Source organism: Chelonoidis abingdonii, chromosome 7 (assembly GCF_003597395.2).
Source record: "Chelonoidis abingdonii isolate Lonesome George chromosome 7, CheloAbing_2.0, whole genome shotgun sequence".
Taxonomy (NCBI): domain Eukaryota; kingdom Metazoa; phylum Chordata; order Testudines; family Testudinidae; genus Chelonoidis; species Chelonoidis abingdonii.
Window position 1 is genome coordinate 70,059,067 of NC_133775.1, and position 21,063 is coordinate 70,080,129.

A 21,063-nucleotide genomic window follows, 5' to 3' on the forward strand; every position below is an offset into this window, starting at 1 on the left:
TCTAGCAAGAGTAAATTAATGAAAAGTCAGAAGCTGTGTCCTGCTATTTTTTGGATGCCAACCCTGTACTGGAAAATTTATCTGCACACTTATCCGAGGTGCCTTCCCCTGCATTGGGCTCGCCTGTGCTCAACTGGCTAGACTGTGGTGGAGTCAAAAATAGGTTCTGGCACACTGCATAGCTGGATTACCTGGTTGCCAGTCCCCCATACCCTTCCTCATCTTCCTTGTCCACCTCCTTCTCCTTGCTGTTCATGGCAGGGGTCTGTGACTCAGGGTCCTTGGAGGTATCCACCATGGTGTAGGGGGCTGGAGGGGTCAGTGCTGAGTATGGCATGCAGCTCATTTATTAAAATGTCCGGTCTGCAGCTTGGCACCAGATCAATTGTTGGCCTCCCGGGCTTCTGGTTTGGCCACCACAGCTCTTTGGCTTTCACTCAGCACTGCTGCTGGTCCCTGTCATGCCCCTTTTCCTGCATCCCCAAGGCAAACTGCTCATAAATGTCGACATTTCTGTTGGCTGGTTCAGAGCTGTGACTGCATAGCCTCTTCTCCTCAAAATCCCAGGAGATTCAGTATCTCCTGTCTACTTCAGGCAGAAGTGTTTCTGGAGTGTGTACCTGGCATGGTCAGCTGGCCAGTTGCACTCAGCAATGAAGAGCTGCTAGGTGTGCCGGCTAAGGCAGGCAATCAGGAAAAGGAATTTCATAAATGTGTGGGCTTTAAAGGAGAGGTGACTTCTGGTCTACATGACCCTTGGTCAGCGGAGTTCACAATGATGACCAGAGTGGTCATTGTACAATCCAGTCTAGGGGACAGAAATGTATGCTCAGATCCTCTCCTGGACAATACAAAATATTTTAAGTCTGTTATTCCTTAAAGGTAATAATATATCACCTTATCATCTCAAATAGTTATTCAGACACTTCAATTTAAACACACTGGATTAGATAGAACAATAAAACATGTTTATTAACGACAAAGAGATTCTGAGTACAAGTTATGAGGCATAAAAGTCAGAAATGATTACAAGAAAAATACAGATAAGACTTTTCTGTTACCTAATTTAATGAACTATATCAGATTCAAGCAATGTTTCTCACACGTTTTCAGATGATACCTTACAAAACATGGCTTGTACAAAATTATCACAATAGTGTGTATGGTGTGAAAATGGATATATTTGGTCACAATGCAACACTGTGGGACAGCAGCTGGAGGACTGTTAAGGTTGATATAAGTAATGTAATGTCTATACTTGCATTGTGTCAACCTAAGTACATCAACTGTGGCTCTTAGGCTCGGGGAGGTAGTGTTCCCATGTCAGCGTAACAGGGCACTTATATTGGTGGGAGAGACATGCACAACTAGGTTGACATAAGCCGCCTTGCATCAAACCTAACTTTGTAGCGTAGACCAGGCTTCAGTAATTCTTACCCCTCTGAGGCCAAGCAGCCCTTGTTAGGGCTTTTTATCCCTTTTCCCCTTCTGCTTTGATTTGCAAGTTCAGCTGCTGGGAGGAATTCAGTTGCATGTCTCCTTCCCATGGGTCAGGGGACAATGGTGGGGAGCAATCGACACAGTCTTTTTGCATCTGATGTTCCACAATGGTTCATCTGGTGTTGGTGGGCCTTCTTTTGTTGGACAGAAGATAGCAGCTCCTGTGGCAAACTAGTATTTCACACTTGTTAATTCCTCTCTCATGTCTAGTGATTTACATTTACAGAGCAAACACTTAAATTTTACCTTATAGCAGGTGATACAGATGTTATAAGTGAGATTAATGCATATAGCAATTTACAAGCATTCCATAAAGTCTAAACATTAAGCACATTTTTATAACTCTACTACCTAGTTCAACAGTATTCACACACAGGTGAGCCAGACTGGTTCCAGCTGTGTAATTTGTCAGTGTTCCATTGAGATTTAGGTGCACCTGGTCTGCCAGTGTCAAAACCATACACATTACCTCAGTGAGAATCTGGTCAGGCCTCAGGGACTCACACAACAGTATAAGGGATTCTTTCATCATCACAAGGTAAAGACCTATATAAACAGTCACACCCCTGCATCAGGCAGGAGTAGATGCTGAGATGAGAAATGAAACAACTATCTCCATGCACAGAAAAGGAACTCCAGACGGGTCTGCCAAGCACAGAGCCATTTGTGTTGAGATCCCTTCTTTGTGCCTTTATCCTCATGCAACAGTGTGTAAGTAAAGGATGCTGACTGTGGAGCCCCCAGGCACTCCAGAAGCACAGTGCCCAATTTGTTCCTAACAGCTTGTTAAAATGAGGCTAATGGTCAATAACAGCAGAACAGCATGATCCAGATTAAATCTCTGAAGGCACATCTGCAGAGTCTGCCAGGTTTTAATTTAACCAGATTGATTCAAGGGTACACAGCCTTGATTCATTTCCCCCAAAAGAGGCCATCAGTTTTTCTTAGAGAATCAGATGCTAATCGGTTTGTTGTGTTCTGATTCCTAAATCTGATGTGCCTCTGGTACAGATGGCAGTCTGTTCTTCAGAGATAAGGCTGGTGCTGATTTGTATTGTAGATTTTCAGGCACTGGCATCCACCAGAGCTTGTGCCAGGCTCAAAGGTAAATGCAAGGTGGATAATGCTGTATTAATAGTTATCTGTTTCCTTTGTTTCCCAGCTTGTCCTTTGTAGGTTCCAGCCTTTAGCTTTTATCTTTATTCCTACACACCTCGCTCCTAGCTATGCACTTTGTTATTAATGTATTTTATAAACTCTTTTGCCTCCTAGTCACGTCCAGCCCCATTCTAGTTCACTTAACACCCCTTAGCATGAAAGTAACCTTGCCTAAGCTCCCCACACAGGCATGTGCAATTGTTCACCCAGATGCTACAGTGATGGACAGCTATATAATGCCCTAACAGACAGGGGACTTCTGACAGTTCCCTCACAGTAAGCCCCTTGCCAGGGCTCCCAGAACTCAGCAGCTGCACATAGTGTATGGCAAATTGTTCTCACATAGCACTCCGTGCCTCGTGACTGCAACATCTGACAGATGCAGTGTGTCACAAGCTCCCACAGTCTAAATTCAGTGACAGCCCCAGCCTCCTGCTCCGTGGGAAAAAAAAGAAAACACAGCAGACATCCTCCCAGGGCTGGGCCACTCCTCATCATATAGGGTACACCATTCTGGATTTTGCTGGACTTCCACCCAGCCACCACCTTATAACCAACAGTTCCTTCTACTCCAGCTCTGAATGGGGCCCACTGAGTCTTCAGGGCTCTACAACAGGGGCTGCGCAGAGAAGTATTGCAGGATGAATAGCTAATGGGAGAGTGTGAGGAGCTATAAGTTACATTCAAGAAAAATAAGGATTATATATTAGGCTTTTGTGGATATAAAATTCAAACAAAATCCCTGCCATCTGACAGCAGTAAGTGAATGCAAAATACACTGTAAGACAATAGCTTTCATCCTTTTAATTGTCTTCTCTCAGAGTATTATGAATGGGTAATAAAAATAACAATGTATAATGATAACAATGCATCACATTTACATCACACACATCTTGGAAGATCCCAAAGCACTTTGCAGACTGTTGTTAAAGCAACACTGCAGTGACAGCTATGGTGAAGGAGCCTGAATGTTTCTATTTTAAGCTTCTGTTTTTAATTATTTGATACTTCATTTTCTTAAATATTCATATTTTGGGCTAAAATTTTCAAGTTCTGGTCCAAAATTATGAGAGTAGAAGGGAAAATCCCTATTAAAAAAAAAGTAATGATTTTTGTAAACAGCGAGAGTTCTGGAGTATATGGGAAGTCAAAAGCTGAAATTTGGCAAGATAAGAATACTGAAAGAGCAGAAATTGTCTTTTGGTGTTTTGGGGAAAATAGACTTTGAATATGCCCCATCATTCAATGGACTATGTGCAGGCTTCTAGAACTCTTGGTATTTATAAATTTATCACCTCTTAATCTTCTCTTGGATTAGGTTCTACAGTCTCTCACAGTGAGGCAGGTTTTCCAGACCTCAAATTGTTCTTGTAGCTTTTTTTTTAACTCCTTTCCAGTTTACCAACATAATTTCAAACATGGACACCAGAACTGGACACAGTATTCAGTAATAGTCTTGCCAATACTGTACACAGAGGTAACACTGTCTCCCTACTTCTGCTCAATAGACCCTTGTTCATATATTCAAAGATCACATTGATCCTCTAAAGCCACAGTATTGCACTAGGAGCTCACTTGGTTTCCACCATGAACCCATAAGGCCTTTTCAGTCACTGCTTTCCAAGGCCTGTAAATGTGACCTGCATTCTCTGTTCCTTGGATGTTTGACCTTGCATTTGGCCATAATGAAACATATGTTGTTCCAATGACCCCACCTTATCAAGAGATCCAAATCTCTCTGAAGAACTCTGTGGAGCAACGACCAGAGGAGAAGCCAACAGAGGGAGTTTGCCTGGAGGGGAGTTCCCACAGACATTTTTGCCTTTCAAGCTTCTGTGAGCAGTAAATACAACTTCTAAAGAGGCTCTTAGGAGGAAGACTATATGGATAGTGAGTGATCAGCTGTTGTTGACCTGCACAGGATGTTCCATGTTTGTCTTTCTCCCAGATGATAGAAACGACTTTGTCTGTACAAAGTGCAAGCTGGTCTCCATATTGGAAGAGAAAGTTAAAGGACTAGAGACCCAAGTATCAACCCTGCACTGCATCAGAGAAAATGAAGATTTTCTGGATAGACGTCAGTGTTTGGTATAGCAGGCACAGCATGCTGAAAAATGAAAATAAAACGGGGAAGAAAATTGGCAGTATGTGACCTCCAGACGCATAAAGAGGAGAACCCATGTATTACCAATGCAGATAGAGGTAAGAAACCATTTTCAGATTCTCTGCACAGGTACTATGGAGGAGAATGGTTTGGAAGGGATGAGGGAAGGGATCAGAAGGAGACCCCATCAACCAGAAGGCATGCGGTGCATTGTCCTAGGAATGGGGGTTCCATGACTACCACTCCCAAGAGGAAGAGATGGGTAGTGGGGTTGGGGACTCCCTCCCAAGGGGGACGGAGTCATCCACCTGTTGTCCAGACCAGGAAACTCGAGAAGTAGTGGTGGGCATGTCCTATAGACCTCTGGACCAGGAGGATGAGCTAGACGAGGCTTTCTTCAGATGATTAACTGAAGTTTCCAGAACACAGGCCTGGTTTCTCATGGGGGATGTCAATCACCCTGACATCTGCTAGGAGAGCAATACAGCAGTGCACAGACAATCCAGGAAGTTTTTGAAGAATGTTGGGGACAACTTCCTGGTGCAACTACTGGAGGAACCAACCAGGGAACATTCTCCTCTTGACCTGCTACTTACAGACAGGGAACAATTGGTAGGGGACGTAGAAGTGGGTAGCAACCTTGGCAGCAGTGACCATGAGGTGATTGAGTGCAGGATCCTGACAAAAGGAAGAAATGAGAGTAGCAAAATACGGACCCTGGTCTTCAAAAAAGCAGACTTTGACTCCCTTAGGGAACTGATGGGCAGGATCCCCTAGGACACTAATATGAGGGGGGAAGGAGTCCAGGAAAGCAGGCTGTATTTTACAGAAGCCTTACTGAGGGCACAGGAATAAACCATCCTGATGTGCAGAAAGAATAGCAAATATGGCAGGTGACCAGCTTGGCTTAACAGTGAAATCTTAAACACAAAAAGGAAACTTACAACAAGTGGAAACTTGGACAGATGACTAGGGAGGAGTATAAAAATATTGCTCGAGCATGCAGGGGTGTAATCAGGAAGGCCAAAACACAACTAGAGTTGCAGCTAGCAAGGGATGTGAAGGGTAACAAGAAGGGTTTCTACAGATATGTTAGCAACAAGAAAAAAGGACAGGAAAAGTATGGGACCTTTAATGAATGGGGGAGGCAACCTAGTGACAGATGATGTGGAAAAAGCTGACGTACTCAAAGCTTTTGTTGCCTCGGTCTTCACAGACAAGGTCGGCTCCCACACAGCTGTCCTGGCCAACACAGTATGGGGAGGAGGAGAGCAGCCCTCAGTGATGAAAGAACAGGTTAAGGACTATTTAGAAAAGCTGGACATGCACAAGTCCATTGGTCCAGATCTAATGCATCTGAGGGTACTGAGAGAATTGGCTGATGTGATTGCAGAGCCACTGGCCATTATCTTTGAAAACTTGTGGCAATCAAGGGAGGTCCCAGATGACTGGAAAAAGGCAAATATAGTGCCCATCTTTTAAAAAGGGAAGAAGGAGAACCACAGATGGGTCAGCCTCAGCTCAGTCCCTGGAAAAACCATGGAGCAGATCCTCAGGGAATCCATTTTGAAGCACTTTGAGGAGAGGAAGGTGATCAGGATTCACTAGGGGAAAGTCATGCCTGACCAACCTGATTGCCTTCTATGATGAGATAACTGGCTCTGTGGATTGGAGAAAGCAGTGGACATGATATATCTTGACTTTATCAAAGCTTTTGATATGGTCTCCCACAATATTCTTGCCAGCAAGTTCAAAAAGTATGGACTGTATGAATGGACTATAAAGCGGATAGAAAACTGGCTAGATTGTCAGGCTCATTGAGTAGTGATCAAAGGCTCAATGTCTAATTGGCAGCTGGTATCAAGTGGAGTGCTCCAGGGGTCAGTCCTGGGGCTGGTTTTGTTCAGCATCTTCATTAATGATGTAGACGATGGGATGGATTGCACCCTTAGCAATTTTGCAGACGACACTAAGCCTTGGGGAGAAGTAGATACGCTGGAGGATAGGGATAGGGTCCAGAGTGACCTAGACAAATTGGACGATTGGATCAAAAGAAATCTGATGAGGTTCAACAAGGACAAGAGTGCAGAGTCCTGCACTTAGGACGGAAAAATCCCATGCACAGCTACAGGCTGCGGACCAATAGGCTAAGCAGCAGTTCTGCAGAAAAGGACCTGGGGATTACAGTGAATGAGAAGCTGGATATGAGTCAGCAGTGTGCCCTTGTTGCCAAGAATTGGGCTGCATTAACAGGAGCATTGCCAGCAGATCGAGGGAAGTGATTATTCTCCTCTATTCAGCACTGGTGAGCCCACATCTGGAATATCACGTCCAGTTTTGGGCACCCCACTACAGAAAAGATATGGACAAGCTGAAGAGAGTCCAGCAGAGGGCAACAAAAATTATCAGTGGGCTGAGGCACGTGACTTACAAGGAGAGGCTGAGGGAACTGGGCTTGTTTAGTCTGCAGAAGAGAAAAGTGAGGAGGGATTTGATAGCAGCCTTCAATTACCTGAAGGGGGGTTCCAAAGAGGATGGAAATCAGCTGTTCTCAATGGTGGCAGATGACAGAACAATGAGCAATGGTCTCAAGTTGCAGTGGGGGAGGTCTTGATTGGATATAAGGAAACACTGTTTCACTAGGAGGGTGGTGAAGCACTGGATTGGGTTACCTAGGGAGGTGGTGAAATCTCCATCCTTAGAGGTTTTTAAGGCCTGGCTTGACAAAGCCCTGGCTGGGATGATTTAATTGGGGTTGGTCCTGCTTTGAGCAGGGGGTTGGACTAGATGACCTCCTGACATTTCTTCCAACTCTAATCTTCTGTGATTCTATTATTTTAATTCACCTGTTCCCATCATTATTTACCACTTCACCAATTTTTGTGTCATCTGAAAGTTTGACCAGCAAAGATTTTACATTTTCTTCAAGATCATTATTAAAGATAGAGGAGTAAGACCAAGAACAGATTCATGCAGGGCCCTACAGAAACACCCACTTTGAATGATGATTCACCATTTTACAGTCTATTTTTGAGATCTATCTGTTAGCCAGTTTTTAAGCCAGTTAATATGTGCTACATTAATTCTTTTTGGTGCTGCTAATTATTTTAACTAGCATATTATTTAATACTGAGGCAAATGAATTAAATAAATCTCAGTAGTTTGCCAACAATTTGTCAAGCCAAATTTGCAATCTCATTAAAAAAATAAAATAAAATCATGGTTGTTTGACAGACTTGTTTTCTGTAAAACCATATTGATTGGCATTAATTATGCTGCCATCTATTAATTCTTTTCCACTGTCTCCCATATCAGAGTTTCCACAGTTTTTCCTGTGATTGATGTCAGGCTGATGGGCCTGTAGTTACCCATTCTTATCCTTTTTAAATATCAACACAAAGTAACTTTCCTCCAGTGCTCTGTGACTTCCCCAGGGAAATGCTACTTCTTTCTAGAGGTTTGAGGCCAAGGCCCTGAGTTCTCTTCCCCTGATTGGGACCCAGGGTGGGATAGCTCAGTGGTTTGAGCATTGGCCTGTTAAACCCAGGGTTTTGAGCTCAATCCTTGAGGGGGCCATTTGGGGATTGATCCTGCTTTGAGCAGAGGGTTGGACTAGATGATCTTTTGAGGTCCCTTCCAACCCTAATATTCTATGTGGGGGCTATCATAGTCTAAAAATCAAATAACTAGAATAATAAAAGTTTCATGCAAACCCAAAAGTACGGCAGAAATGAGTGAAAAAGAAGGGGGAAAGAGAATGGAAAAACTCATACATAACAGTAGCTTTCTGCATACATCTATCATGCTTTCTCTATTAGATGCTACAGACAAATTACAACCCCTCAGGTGCCTCATTTTATGAGCAACACATCACTTCACCTAACACGAAAAGCAGCTGGACTGAGGCTGTAGGCCAGAGCTGTTTAATGACACCCAGCTGCAGTTTAGGAAAGGAAGTTGAGAAGAGCACCACATCTAGCTGGAACAGCAGAGAGACATGGTGAGGCACCTAGAATTACCCCTCAGAGAACTGGCCAGGACATTCTGTTTAGATTAGGCAACGGATTTGAAAATTTAACAGAAAAGCAGAAACAAGCAGCCCTCAGCCCCCCAGTAAAACTAAATGCCCCTTGAGCCAGTGTGGTTCAGGATAACAGGTCATTCCACTCAGTTCTAATGACCCAGTGTCTCCAGTGTCTGACAAAGCAGCCTTGATAAATGGGGAAGTACTCACTTCTGGGCCTTGGCTGGCTTCTCCGGCTTCTCTGGGTATGGGATGATCAGGTCAATAGCCGAGTCAGGCTTCTGGAGAAGCGTGCCCAACTTCGTCTTGATCTCCTTTGCTCTGCAGAGGACATAAAGCAAGAGTGAAGAGACGGTGGAGAGAGACTCTTCAGAGTGCATATAAATGTCTCTTGGCAATGATTACTATGATCATGCGTAGTCCTGGCTTGACATAGGTAACTTGCCTCATTTCTCTGTGGGCATAACTGAGAAGGTGAATGGAAGGTTAAATTGTAAATAAGAACATAAGAATGGCCCTACTGGGTCAGACCAAAGGTCCGTCTAGCCCAGTAGCATGTTTTCTGACAGTGGCCAGTGCCAGGTGCCCCAGAGGGAATGAACAGAACAGATAATCATCAAGTGATCCATCTCCTGTTGCTCATTCCCAAGTTCTGGCAAACAGAGGCTAGGGACACTATTCCTGCCCATCCTAGCTAATAGCCATTGATGGACGTATCCTCCATGAATTTATCTAGCTCTTTTTTGAGCCCTGTTATGGTCTTGGCCTTCACAACATCCTCTGGCAAGGAGTTCCACAGGTTGACTTTGTGTTGTGTGAAGAAATACTTCCTTTTATTTGTTTTAAACCTGCTGCCTATTAATTTCATTTGGTGACCCTTAGTTCTTGTGTTATAAGTTGTAAAAAACACTTCCTTATTTACTTTCGCTACACCAGTCATGATTTTATAGACCTCAATCATATCTCCCCTTAGCCATCTCTTTTCCAAGCTGAAAAGTCCCAGTCTTATTAATCTCTCCTCAGACAGAAGCCGTTCCATACCCCAATCATTTTTTGTTGCCCTTCTCTGAACCTTTTCTAGTGCCAGTATATCTTTTTGAGATGGAGCGACCACATCTGCATACAGTATTCAAGATGTGGGTGTACCATGGATTTATACAGAGGCAACATAATATTTTCTATCCCATTATCTACCCCTTTCTTAAATATTCCCAGCATTCTGTTCGATTTTTTGACTGCCGCTGCATATTGAGTGGGCTTGACAAACAGTTCCTAGCGTGAAGGTGTTGCTGATTATCTTAGCTAGCACAAACATCCTGACTCCAGCATACTATGGACAAGATAAACTGGAATGTAAAGATCAGGTTCCACGTTAACAGCACATGGACTGAGCATACTGTACAGAGGATTGGTTCCTGCGAAGTAACCAAGCCAAGCCAAAAATGTGTGATGTAATGTATAGAAAATGCAATATAATGTGTAAATGTGTGTAAAGAAAGAGGTTGTCTGTGCAACTTTGGATGTGGGTACACCCTATACCCATGCCCTAGGCTTGAGTCTGATTAACTCAGTGTAGCTTCGCTGTATCCCAAATGAAAAAACCTAACTGATGAAATCCAGAGTCAAACTGAATGGTTTGGATCCCAGAGAACTGGATGAAATGTTCTCCCAGAACTGGAAAAGGTATTCTGGATAAGTTGAATGGAAAAGGTCTCGGGGGGGAATTCCAAAATCATGTTTCTACTGAGCATACTTGCCTGGGAAGGAGGCACAAGCCCTGCCATGAGAGACAGTCATTTATGTGGTAGCTGTATAGTATGTAGTTGTTATGCTTCTGTTTCCTGTCTGCCTCTAAGGTTGCTGTTCATGGGCTGGAGACAGACAACCATTGTGAACTGAACGTGCAGAAGACAGACTGGGGGTACTCTCTCATGGACATGCAGCATTTGATGTTCCTTATTTATTTGTTCCTTGGCTCTAAGCATAGGTCAATCTATCTGAAAGCATGTGCCTGCCCTTTGTGTATTGAGGTATAGTAGCTCCGACACAGCAGGCTCTGGCTCAGCAAGAGATGCCTCACAGAACTGCACCCTTGCATGGTTTGGATGCTCTGCCATGAAGAGCCGTGCCACAGGTCATGTTGGAAATGAGGCTCTATTTCCAATAAAACTTTGACTTTTCAGTGAAAAAATTGAAAACTGAAACTTTTGGCTGAAAACTGACATTTTTCAATTTGGAAATGGCACCTTAGAGCTTTCTGGGAATTGTAGTTCAGGTGCTTCATGCCACCTTTCTCCCTGTGGCTGGGGTCCCTGGCTGGACCACACCCCCAGTCAGTTGTTGGGCATTCAGCTTTTTAGTGGAAAGCAGACACTTTTAGTGAAAATTTCATTAAGCTGAAACCCCCAATTTTCCGTCCAAAAGCAGCTTTGATGGCAAATGGGCAGATATATTGTACAGAGATTGGAGAGAGGCCAGGGTGGGTCCTTGGCACCCTGGGCAGGAGTGAGCTGCAGCCCTGGGGTGTACAGGAACAGCCTGCATGGGGCACATGGCTAGGAGGGGATGCAGCAGACACGAGGGAGCAAGGAGCAAGAACAGAGATGCATGATGTCAGGCTGGAAGGGATCTCGATAGGTCATCTAGTCTCTCCCTCCATACGGAGGCAGGACCAAGTAAACCTAGACAATCCCTGACCAGTGTTTGTCCAACCTGCTCATAAAAACCTCCAGTGATGAGGATTCCACAACCTTCCTTGGAGTCTATTCCAGAGCTTAACTACCCTTAAAGTTAGAACCTAACCTAAATCTCTCTTGCTGCAAATCAAAATCATTATTTCTTGTCCTACCTTCAGTGGACATGGAGAACAATTGATCACTGTCTTTATAACAGCCCTTAACATATTGTTAAGGGCTATTATCAGGTCTCCACTTAGTCTTCACTTCTCCAGACTAAACATGTCCACTTAATTTAGTTACATGAGAACGAAAACAGACTATATGAAAAACATGTGATACAACTGTAATTAACCAGGCACTATCTCAGGCTCCTCACACTTCCTTGTCCCTCTGCTCCCTAGTGAAAGTACAGGCTTCAAGTACAGCCTCCAAAATTTCTTGCTCTGACCAAGGTTCAAATCAGTTTATGCATCTTCACCAGGGATGGGGGGACAGAGTTGGATGTCAAAACTGTGGGCTTTCTACTCTGGTCTTTAATTACCTGTGATTGCAGGGCCCTGAAGAGCATTGGTCTTCATTTCCTGTGCACAGGCCTGTCAGCGTCTGCTGGACGTTACCCCTGGTGAGCCCACAATCACCATACTAAACTGACAAACAGGCACATTAAATTTCATAAACATCACCCTGAGATCTCCCCCACTCAGTACACGTTGCAAAGGCTGAAGCTGGGGTTCTGAAAGGAGCTGAGGGAGTTAGGTGCCCAAATCCCATTGACCTTTGGGTGCCTAACTCCTTTATCTGCTCTGGAAATCTCACCTGACTGGGCATGTGCACAAGGGGCCTAAACGGCATAGGCAGCAGGACTGACGTTTCCTAAGCCCTGAGAGCTTGGCCTTGCAACCTAAGTAACAGCCTTGTGATGTAGCATGTAACAGAAACTGTGCTATGAGTAATCACTGCAGGCACTCAAGGCTTCCTTGCATGCCAGCAGTAAAGAGATGGAAGCAGTTAGAAACCCCTATATCAGAGACAGAACCTAAAAGAGAGCCAGGAGTCAGCATAATGCTGTCACCGGTCTGATCAGGCTCCCCATGATGGCAGCCCAATAGATGGCTTAGGGTGAATCTAGCTTCTGGATCCCCCAGATGTTTTAAGCCTCTGGAGTCTGAACAAAGCCCACGCAGCCCCAGTCTTCAGGTCCCTAGGCACACTAATGAGGTGAAGACCTTCTGTCTAGCACCCCTTCCTGGGAGCAGAGACCACACAGTTTCCTGCTCAGTCTGTGGAATCAGTGTTGACTGTTACAGAGTCTCCCTGTAGCTTAACCCTCCCTGAGGGTGTTAGCCTCCCGAGGTAGTTTAACTTTCTCCGGGGCACTGTCATGAATATAAAGGGAAGGGTAACTAACAACCTTTATGTATGCAGTAGCATAAAATTCCTCCTGATCAGAGGTACAGACAGAGGTACAGAATCATTTTACCTGAAAGGGGTTAATCAGTTCAATTAACCTAGTTGGCACCTGACCAGAAGGACCAATGGGAAAAGAAGATATTTTCAAATCTGTGGGGAGGTGGTTTTGTTTGTGCTTTCTTTGTTTGTTCCCCCTGGATAGAGAGAGAGACAGACCAAGCAGGTAAACCATCTCCTGAAAAGATACCTTGCAATGATACATCTAAAATTACAGAAATTGTCAGTAAAGGCAAGGAAATGCGTTAGATTATCTTTTGTTTTAGCTTGTGAATTTTCCCTATGCTAAGAGGGAGGTTTATTCCTGTTTTTGTAACTTTGAAGTTGAGCCTAGAGGGGAATCCTCTGTGTTTTAAATCTTTTTATCACCCTGTAAAATGACCTTCCATCCTGATTTTACAGAGGTGCCTCTTTTACTTTTTTCTTTATAATAAAGTTCTCCTTTTAAGAACCTGATTGATTTTAGTGTCCTAAAAAAAAAAAAAGCATCTGGTCTGTACTTTTATTAAATGCAATTGGTTGGTATATTATTCTCAAGCCTCCTCAGGAAAGGGGGTGAAGGGGCTTGGGGGAATATTTTGAGGAAACAGGGACGCCAAATGGTCCTTTTCCTGAATCTTTGTCTAGATCACTTGGTGGTGGCAACAATACCATCCAAGAACAAGGAAAGGATTTGTGCCTTGGGGAAGTTTTTAACCTAAGCTGGTAGAAATAAGCTTAGGGGGGTTTTCATGTGAGTCCCCACATCTGTACCCCAGAGTTCATAGTGGAGAAGGAACCCTGACAGGCACATGGTAGGTGTAGCATACAACATACAGAGACACTTGCACAGAGTTTAACATGTTATTGCATTTTACTGAATCACCGAAGATCTACACAGAGCCATAGAACATATATATCCCCTCTCTAGCTCACCCTTTCCTGGCGAGTCCTTTGGGGACTATGTGAATTCAGAAAGGCATGGCGCCCCTGCCTCACCCAGCTCCTGCAGCAATTTCCTTCATATTAAGCTTGTGAAATATGGCAGAATTGAGAGCAGCTTCTGCCCTCTGTAACCTTCCAATCTCCTCTGTTCCATGACTCCATGGTCAGACTCAGTAGTGACTACAGAGTCCTACAAGGAAACCTCATTGCTACATGACCTCTCCCATGATAAAACAGTTGTCACTTGACCATCAACAACCCTATTTCTTTATTGTTTTGCCACCCTCCTTTGGAATTCCAGTCCAACATGGAGGAAAACAAACAATAGAGAAGGCAAATGCAGGTTGCAGCTTGGCAATGATATACACAGAGAGTTAATCATCTCACATAGAATTCATAGCTTGCACACACAGATTCCCCAAATCCTCAGGGAAGGTCCATTTCACATGAGAGAGCAATGGCTGAGGCAGTCACAGGACACTATTCTGCTCTACTCCAAATAGGGGCATTTATGCCAGTGAGAAAGAAGTCAGCCCAATGAAGGAGACAGCTGCTCCCCTGCTCCTCCTCAGACCCCTCAGGGATGTTTTACATGGAATCAAGGTTCTGGACAAGAGGAATGGGGAGTGGCCTGACCTTCATCGAGTGGAAGTCAGCAGGGAACAGATTTAAACTTCATGGAGGCCACTGAGAACTGCCCAGACACTTTAAGACTGTACTGCTCTCCCCTTAAAGCATGTGCTGTCTGGGTGACCCCCACTCAGAGGGGCTCAGTTGCAGCCTGGGATGGGTTCTTTGTGAGCACTGCCTTCTTTCTGAAAGGGGCTAGCATAAGGAACAGAGCAGGTCTCCATCCCATATTACATGGGATCAAAGGCTTTGAGCCTCTTCTTGTCCAGTGATGGGCTGGGCTGGGGAATACCCCTACTCCACCAAATCCATAGGGAAACCACATGTGAACAGTCTGTGCTCCTTTCTCCCCCAGAATTTAGCCAACCCTGAGTTTCCATTTCTCAGATTTTGCTGTTGTCCAACACTGGTCCCCTGTGCCATCCCATTCTCAGAACAACTGGGAGTACAGGGGCAAAGTTGTTTAGTGTCTCATGCATGAGCCCCATGTTCCCCAGTGCACTGCATGCAGGGTTTGTGTAGAAAGAAACAAGACTAATTTATTTAGCTGGATCCATGGGTGGCGGATATAATAGGCCAGGGAAGGCTCAGCCTACCCTGGCAGAGTCACTGCTGAGGGACACTAGGTTGTGGGTTTTTGATTATTATTATGTGCTATGCAGGTTCTAGGGCAGCTGAGGTGGTGGGATCTGCTATTCAGCTTCCTGGGTTCATCAGTAATCTACCTGGACTCCAGAGAGATTACTGATGAACCTGGGAAGCTGAGTAGCAGATACCACCTTCTCAGCCACCCCGGAACCTGCATGGCACATATAAAAAGCTCAGCATTCTTCTTCTGGGAGTCTGGGGGTCTCAGGAGGTGAGGCGCATTGCCTTTCCCATTCTCCGGCCTGGCACTCAGGTCGGCTGGCCCCAGGCTTGGGTTGGTAAGCCGGCTGGTGCAGCTGGGGCAGCTAGGGCTGGCCCAGGATTGGGGTTGGTCAGCTGGCCAGCAGAGCTGAGACTGGCCTTGGCTCAGGTCAGTTGGCCAGACCAGCTGGGGCCAGCCTAGGGCTCCCTTGGTGGGGGTAGGGGCAGCCTGGGGTTCTTCTGGCCTGGGGCTTCTCCAGCCATGGGAGGAGATCTGAGATAATGACACCCAATATAGGGAGCCCTGTGGTTTGCTTCAACTTTGTCATCATCCCAAATAGCAATTTACTAGCTGTGTGTCCTGGTTTGTGTGGACACCACTTTAAACAAAAGAGAACACTTTCCAGTGTCTCACTATGTATTTTGTTAAGATTCTGCTTTTCCCTTTAAGTGTCAGTTCACCATTCTCAGGTACAGTGTGGTCCCTTTGTTCTCTCACCATTTGGTTTGTTGATTCTAATAAGTGTGGGGAAGTCAGTGTGACCCTGCCAGGCCAGTACAGTGCAGCTCTCACCTTGCTGAGCATTAGGCATGTGTTGGCCCTGGTGGCCTCACTTCCTGGCCCACAGACAGTGAGTTCTCACTGAACCATGAGTCTATTACTATGTCTTTAGGATATGTATGTGTGTGTGCACATGCGTGCTGTAAGTATGAATGTACCAGTACCTGCCCATGTCTGTGTATGCAGGTTTCTGGAACTGGCTATAGGGGCCAGGTTCAGTGATGACATGAAAAGTCCTGTGGGTTGCCTATTGGCTGTAAATTGGAAGGAAAGATGTGAGAGATATGCAAGTCTTGGCATTCAGTGAATAGTAAAAAGCTGACCCAGTGAGGGGTTGCTGGAAGCTGTGTAGCAGGAAAGGTGGCTAAGGAGGAGTGTAAACTAACCCAGACAAGAACACAGAGGCAGTGGAGTTATGGCAAAGAGGAACTTCAAAATGTACCCTATAAGGTCACATTCTATGGCCAAGGCATGGATGCTAAAGCCAGTTCCATTGTGTTAGAATAGCTTAGCAGAGCCAGCTGCTCTCCTCCCCCATAGGCCATCACTGGAAAAATTATTTGGGTTCATTTTAAAAGTTCTTTAGCCCTATTTGAATGCCTTCCAGTGAGGGAGAGGTAGCTTACAGGGTCTCAGGGTCTGGCCATCTCAGTCTAGTTTCTAATCATGATAGTCATCAATCCCATATTCTTCTCATTCTCTCTGGTATGTACACAGGAAATCCCAGGATTTCCAAAAGTGACCCTTCTGTCCTTGACTTTTCAGGAAATGGTGGGGATGGGAAGCACCAAGCAAGCCTGAGTTCTCAGCAGATGCAAAGAGAGTTTTCATCGCTTGCTGTAGTGGGGCGGACTGCCCCACTCCCTGTGAGAATGGGCTGTGGCAGGCCAGGAAGCGTGCGCAGCCCTAAAGCCAATTAGAAAAGGGCTTATGGGGAGCCAATCAGGGCCCAGATTGTAGAGAGCCAATCAGGGCCAGGCTCAGAGGTATATAAAGGCTGCCCAGAGCAGGTGCAGTCTATCTGTCCCAGGCCTTTGAAGGGAGGTCAGTCTTCAAGGGGGAGACTAGCACTGTGGGCTGTGCAGTGCAGGCTCAGGGAGGCTAGAAGGCTCTAGCTGCCAGGCTGCAGGCCCTGAGGGGAAGGGCCTAGCGGGTGCAAGGGGCCCTAGGGGAAGCAGCCCAGGGAAACAGACTGAGGAGGAAAAGGAGGACAGTGAGGCTGATGCCAGAGGGTCCCTGGGCTGGGACCCAGAGTAGAGGGCGGGCCTGGGTCCCCCCCCCCCCCCCCTCCTTGCAGTACATCCAGCCACTGGCTGTAGGGAGCGGCCATTATAGACCATGCCAGATCCCTGCCAAGAGGGGTTAGACTTTGAGGGCGAGTGGTTGCACATGAAGGCTGGAGTGGAGGACTCCAGATGATCAATCCCCGGAAGGGAGTGCAGATAGACTAAGGGGCACTGCAGGAGGGCAGTGGCCCCAAAGAGGATGCCGCTGAGCAGGGAGCAATGCGGGTCCAGAGACGCCGACTGAGGGCAGAACAATGGACAGGACACCACCAGGAGGGGGTGCTCCACTGGACAGAGCTAATTCTCAGAGTCACCAGCAGGAGGCGCCGGGTGGTGAGTCCCACACCCGTTTACACTTGCGCTTTCAAGAAATCTATAAACATGACCTGGAAAAGCCATGTTCTTCAGTGATGGGTGAGCAGCCCCATGATCCCATTGCCCGGGGTATCTCCTGTGTTAAGACACTGTCATAGTCACCCTAACCACCCAGGAGAGGCTCATGTTTCAAATGGCAGCTGCACCTTGCTTATGTGGGCTGTTCTCTGGCTCCTGACAGTTATTCTAGGAGAAGCACTTTAGCAATCACCTCCTCTGCAGTGTGGGCCCAAGAAGTGCCCATAGGAGCAGGGCAGCCCACAAAGCTCTATGGAGTGGCCCAGGCCTGCCCCTGTTTTAATAACAGAGTGCAGTGTATGGAATCAACAGGGGAAGGGTACCTAGGAAAAGATGGAGTTGTGCATGCTGGGATCTGTGGATACACCTCCATGCCTAATATGGGCTATGGAAACCAGATCCATTTTATTCACATTTGTGCACCCCCCAGTGGGACACAGGTGAGAACCTGCTCTGTAGCTACAGGGTTTGGCTACCAGGGGCCAGCAGAGCACATGGTAGCCCGGGGTAATCCTAAAAAAGCCAGGCTTGCTTGGTGCTTTTTTTATCCTCACCCACTGCCAGCTAGAACCCCATGTCTTAACAGCAGATATCCTAGGTTCCTAAAAATTTATCTGATAAGACAACGCCCATTTAGACTGCTCACCACCCCAGTGTCCATAGTCTCGGCTCTGAAGCCAGAGCTAGATTATAGTATACACACCATATGGTATACACATTGTACATAGGGTCTTGGCTGCTATGGTTACTTGGTTACAGCTGAATCTCAGGATTCATTTAAAGAGGGAAAAAGTGTTTCTAAGTAAACTTTTAGCCGTCGTGGTTTCAATTTAAAAAAAAAGCTGGAAAAGATGTGTGTAACTGACACAGTGAAGCTACCTTAATCTGCTGAGAGCCTGAGCCCATAGCTCTGAGAGGGGAGGAACTGTCCTGCATGTGCCTGTCTGCAGAAAGCTTGAGCCTGCCACTCTGAGTGGGGGGGAGCTGCTCCAAGTGTAACTGATGCAGCAATACTGCCTGAATTTGCAGAAAGCCTGATCTCATTGCTCTAAGAGGGGAAACTGTCCTGAGTATGACTGACTGACACAGTGACACTTCCTGTATCTGCAGAGAGCTTGAGCCCATCACTCTGAGAAGGAACATACATCCCATGTATCTCAGTTGGGTGTTATCTCCCAGTCCCACTGCTTCAGAAACCCCACCAGCCCCACTCTGGGGAGGGGCTCCAGGGACCCCACCAGCAGGGGACTCTGTGGGGAGGGGTGGAGCATAGTGGGCCTAGGACCCAATCCCACAGAGATACTTCAACTGCTGGGTACGTAGGGGGGAGCTCACCTTATACCCAGCTGCTCCCAAGGGGGCCACACACAGTCACTTCTGAAGGGGAAAGGGGGCCCATGCTTCTGCCCCTGCCTGTCTTGAAGGGGTCCCCATGCCACTACCAGTGCCACTCATGCCACCCTGGCCATGAGATAGGGCAGCATTAATACTACGGTACCAGGCACTGGTAAAGACCCCATCTGGAATACTGTGTACAATTCTGGTCACCCATATTCACAAAAGATTAATTCAAACTGGAACAGACACAGAGAAGAACTACTAAGATGATGAGGGGAATAGAGGACCTATCTTATGAATGGAGACTGGAAGAGCTTGGCTTGTTTAGTCTAGCAAAATGCAGGCTGAGCAGGGATCTGATTATCTGTCTGATGTATTTATAGAGAACAAACACCAGAGAGGGACAAGAGCTATTTAAACTAAAAGACAATGTTGGCTCAAGAACAAATGAACATAAACTGGCCACGAACAAATTCAGGCCAGAAATTAGAAGACAGAGAGTGGCAGAGCCTCTCAATAGAGGTTGTGAAGGTAATCAACTTAATTATGAGTGCAAATTTATGAGTACAATTGTATGATGAGGTTGCTTGTGATAGCAGGTGCATAAATCAATAGGCCTGGGGCTCACTCCTGGATTATGCCTTCTGTTCCTAAAGGTCATTGTGTTGGGGCATTCACCCCACACTAGCCCTGGTGGGGTTAAAATGGGCAAGTGAGACCAATTAGCCATAGGCTGCACCTGGAGAGGAGCTAGGCTGCAATGAGGCTTACTTGGGGATAAAGTTCACCTGGGCAAAAACAGGCAGGGCTTTTATAAGCCAGGGAGCTGGCAATAGAGACATAGGTAGTGTAGGAAGCAGTTCAGGGGAGGGGCACTGAGGGAACAAAACCCTCAGCATCTAAATCGCTGGTCCCTGGATTAGAACCTGGTGTAGAGGTGAGCTCAGGTTCCACTACAAGTCACTGTAGGAGCAGTGTGCTGGGGTAGCCTATTTGGGGGAGACTTTGATAATACCCCAGAAGGGGGTGGGACCTTCAGTGTGACTTGGGTGGAGGGATAAACCATGAAGAGGAAAGCAATGTAGCTTTGTGAGCTTCAGTAGTGGGCAGGAAGATGTCCATGTGTGTGCCTGAGAGAGGCTGCAGACCATTAACACTGGCCTGGTCTAGACCTGGAACTCAGGTCAATCCTAGCTATGGCCTCTGGAGAGGTGGATTTACTACAGTGACAGAAAACCTGCTTCTGCAGCTGTAGCAAGTATCTACACTGTATGCTACAGTAGGGTGACCAGATGTCCCAGTTTGATAGGGACCATCTTGATGATGATGTGCTTTGTCTTACATAGAACCCTGTTACCCCACACATCCTGATTTTTCACACTTGCTATCTGGCTGCAGTGCCATAACTGTAGTGGAGACAAGCACACAGACATTTGGCTGGCTGTGCCAGATGTCCTGTACCTAAGTGATGCTACCTTGCCCCCTTGGGAAAGACAACATTACTGAACTGAGGCTAGCCAGCACTCTGCACAACATTAAACTACCTAGCACATTCCCATGACATCCCTGCGGTGTAGCTAACAGTTCTGTAGCCGGAATTTCAGTATCTGTAATGTTACCATGGCACAGAAAGTTAAAGTTGCATTGTGATATGCTTAAAGGGGACATTAAGTCCTCTAAAATTAATATGCCTAGACTGATTCCTTTGAAATTTGGTGTGATTCAAGAGGATAAAAGACAGGTTCCTATTCCAAATTTGGAATCATTTGAGCCAGGAACTCCAGAGATACAAGCCCTCAAAACAGTAATTTAAAAAATTTTCTAGGACTGTTTTCCCCAGAGCTAGAGAACAAACTGAGACCATGTTGACCCATATCACATCAATAAATCTGTTGCATTTTATCCCAGGTAGTGCATGGTACCCTTGAACTTCTGGGGACCCAATCCAAGAACAGGTATCTAGGAAAAAATAAATTTTTTTACACTGCACCTGCACTAATACAGAGGTAGCTAGAGGGTTTCTAGTCCCATCATTTTATGGTCTAAAGATCAATGCTTGTAAGTGGTTTTAAAACTTAATGGTTAATCACATTGCTTTGAAATGTGGTGTCTTATTAGGGGACAGAGGCACTAGAGTTCCAAAGTTGGGG

The 21,063-nt window shown here is 45.9% G+C and overlaps 1 protein-coding gene across 1 annotated transcript in view; it reads right to left on the reverse strand.

Annotated features, from left to right (window-relative positions):
• LOC116839185 (regulator of G-protein signaling 5-like) overlaps window positions 1-21,063 on the reverse strand; it is a 76,641-nt gene that overhangs the window by 41,629 nt on the left and 13,949 nt on the right. Inside the window, exon 2 of the mRNA XM_032804922.2 lies at window positions 8,997-9,107. Coding sequence (XP_032660813.1) covers window positions 8,997-9,107 — 111 coding nt within the window. The remainder of the gene's footprint in view (window positions 1-8,996; window positions 9,108-21,063) is intronic.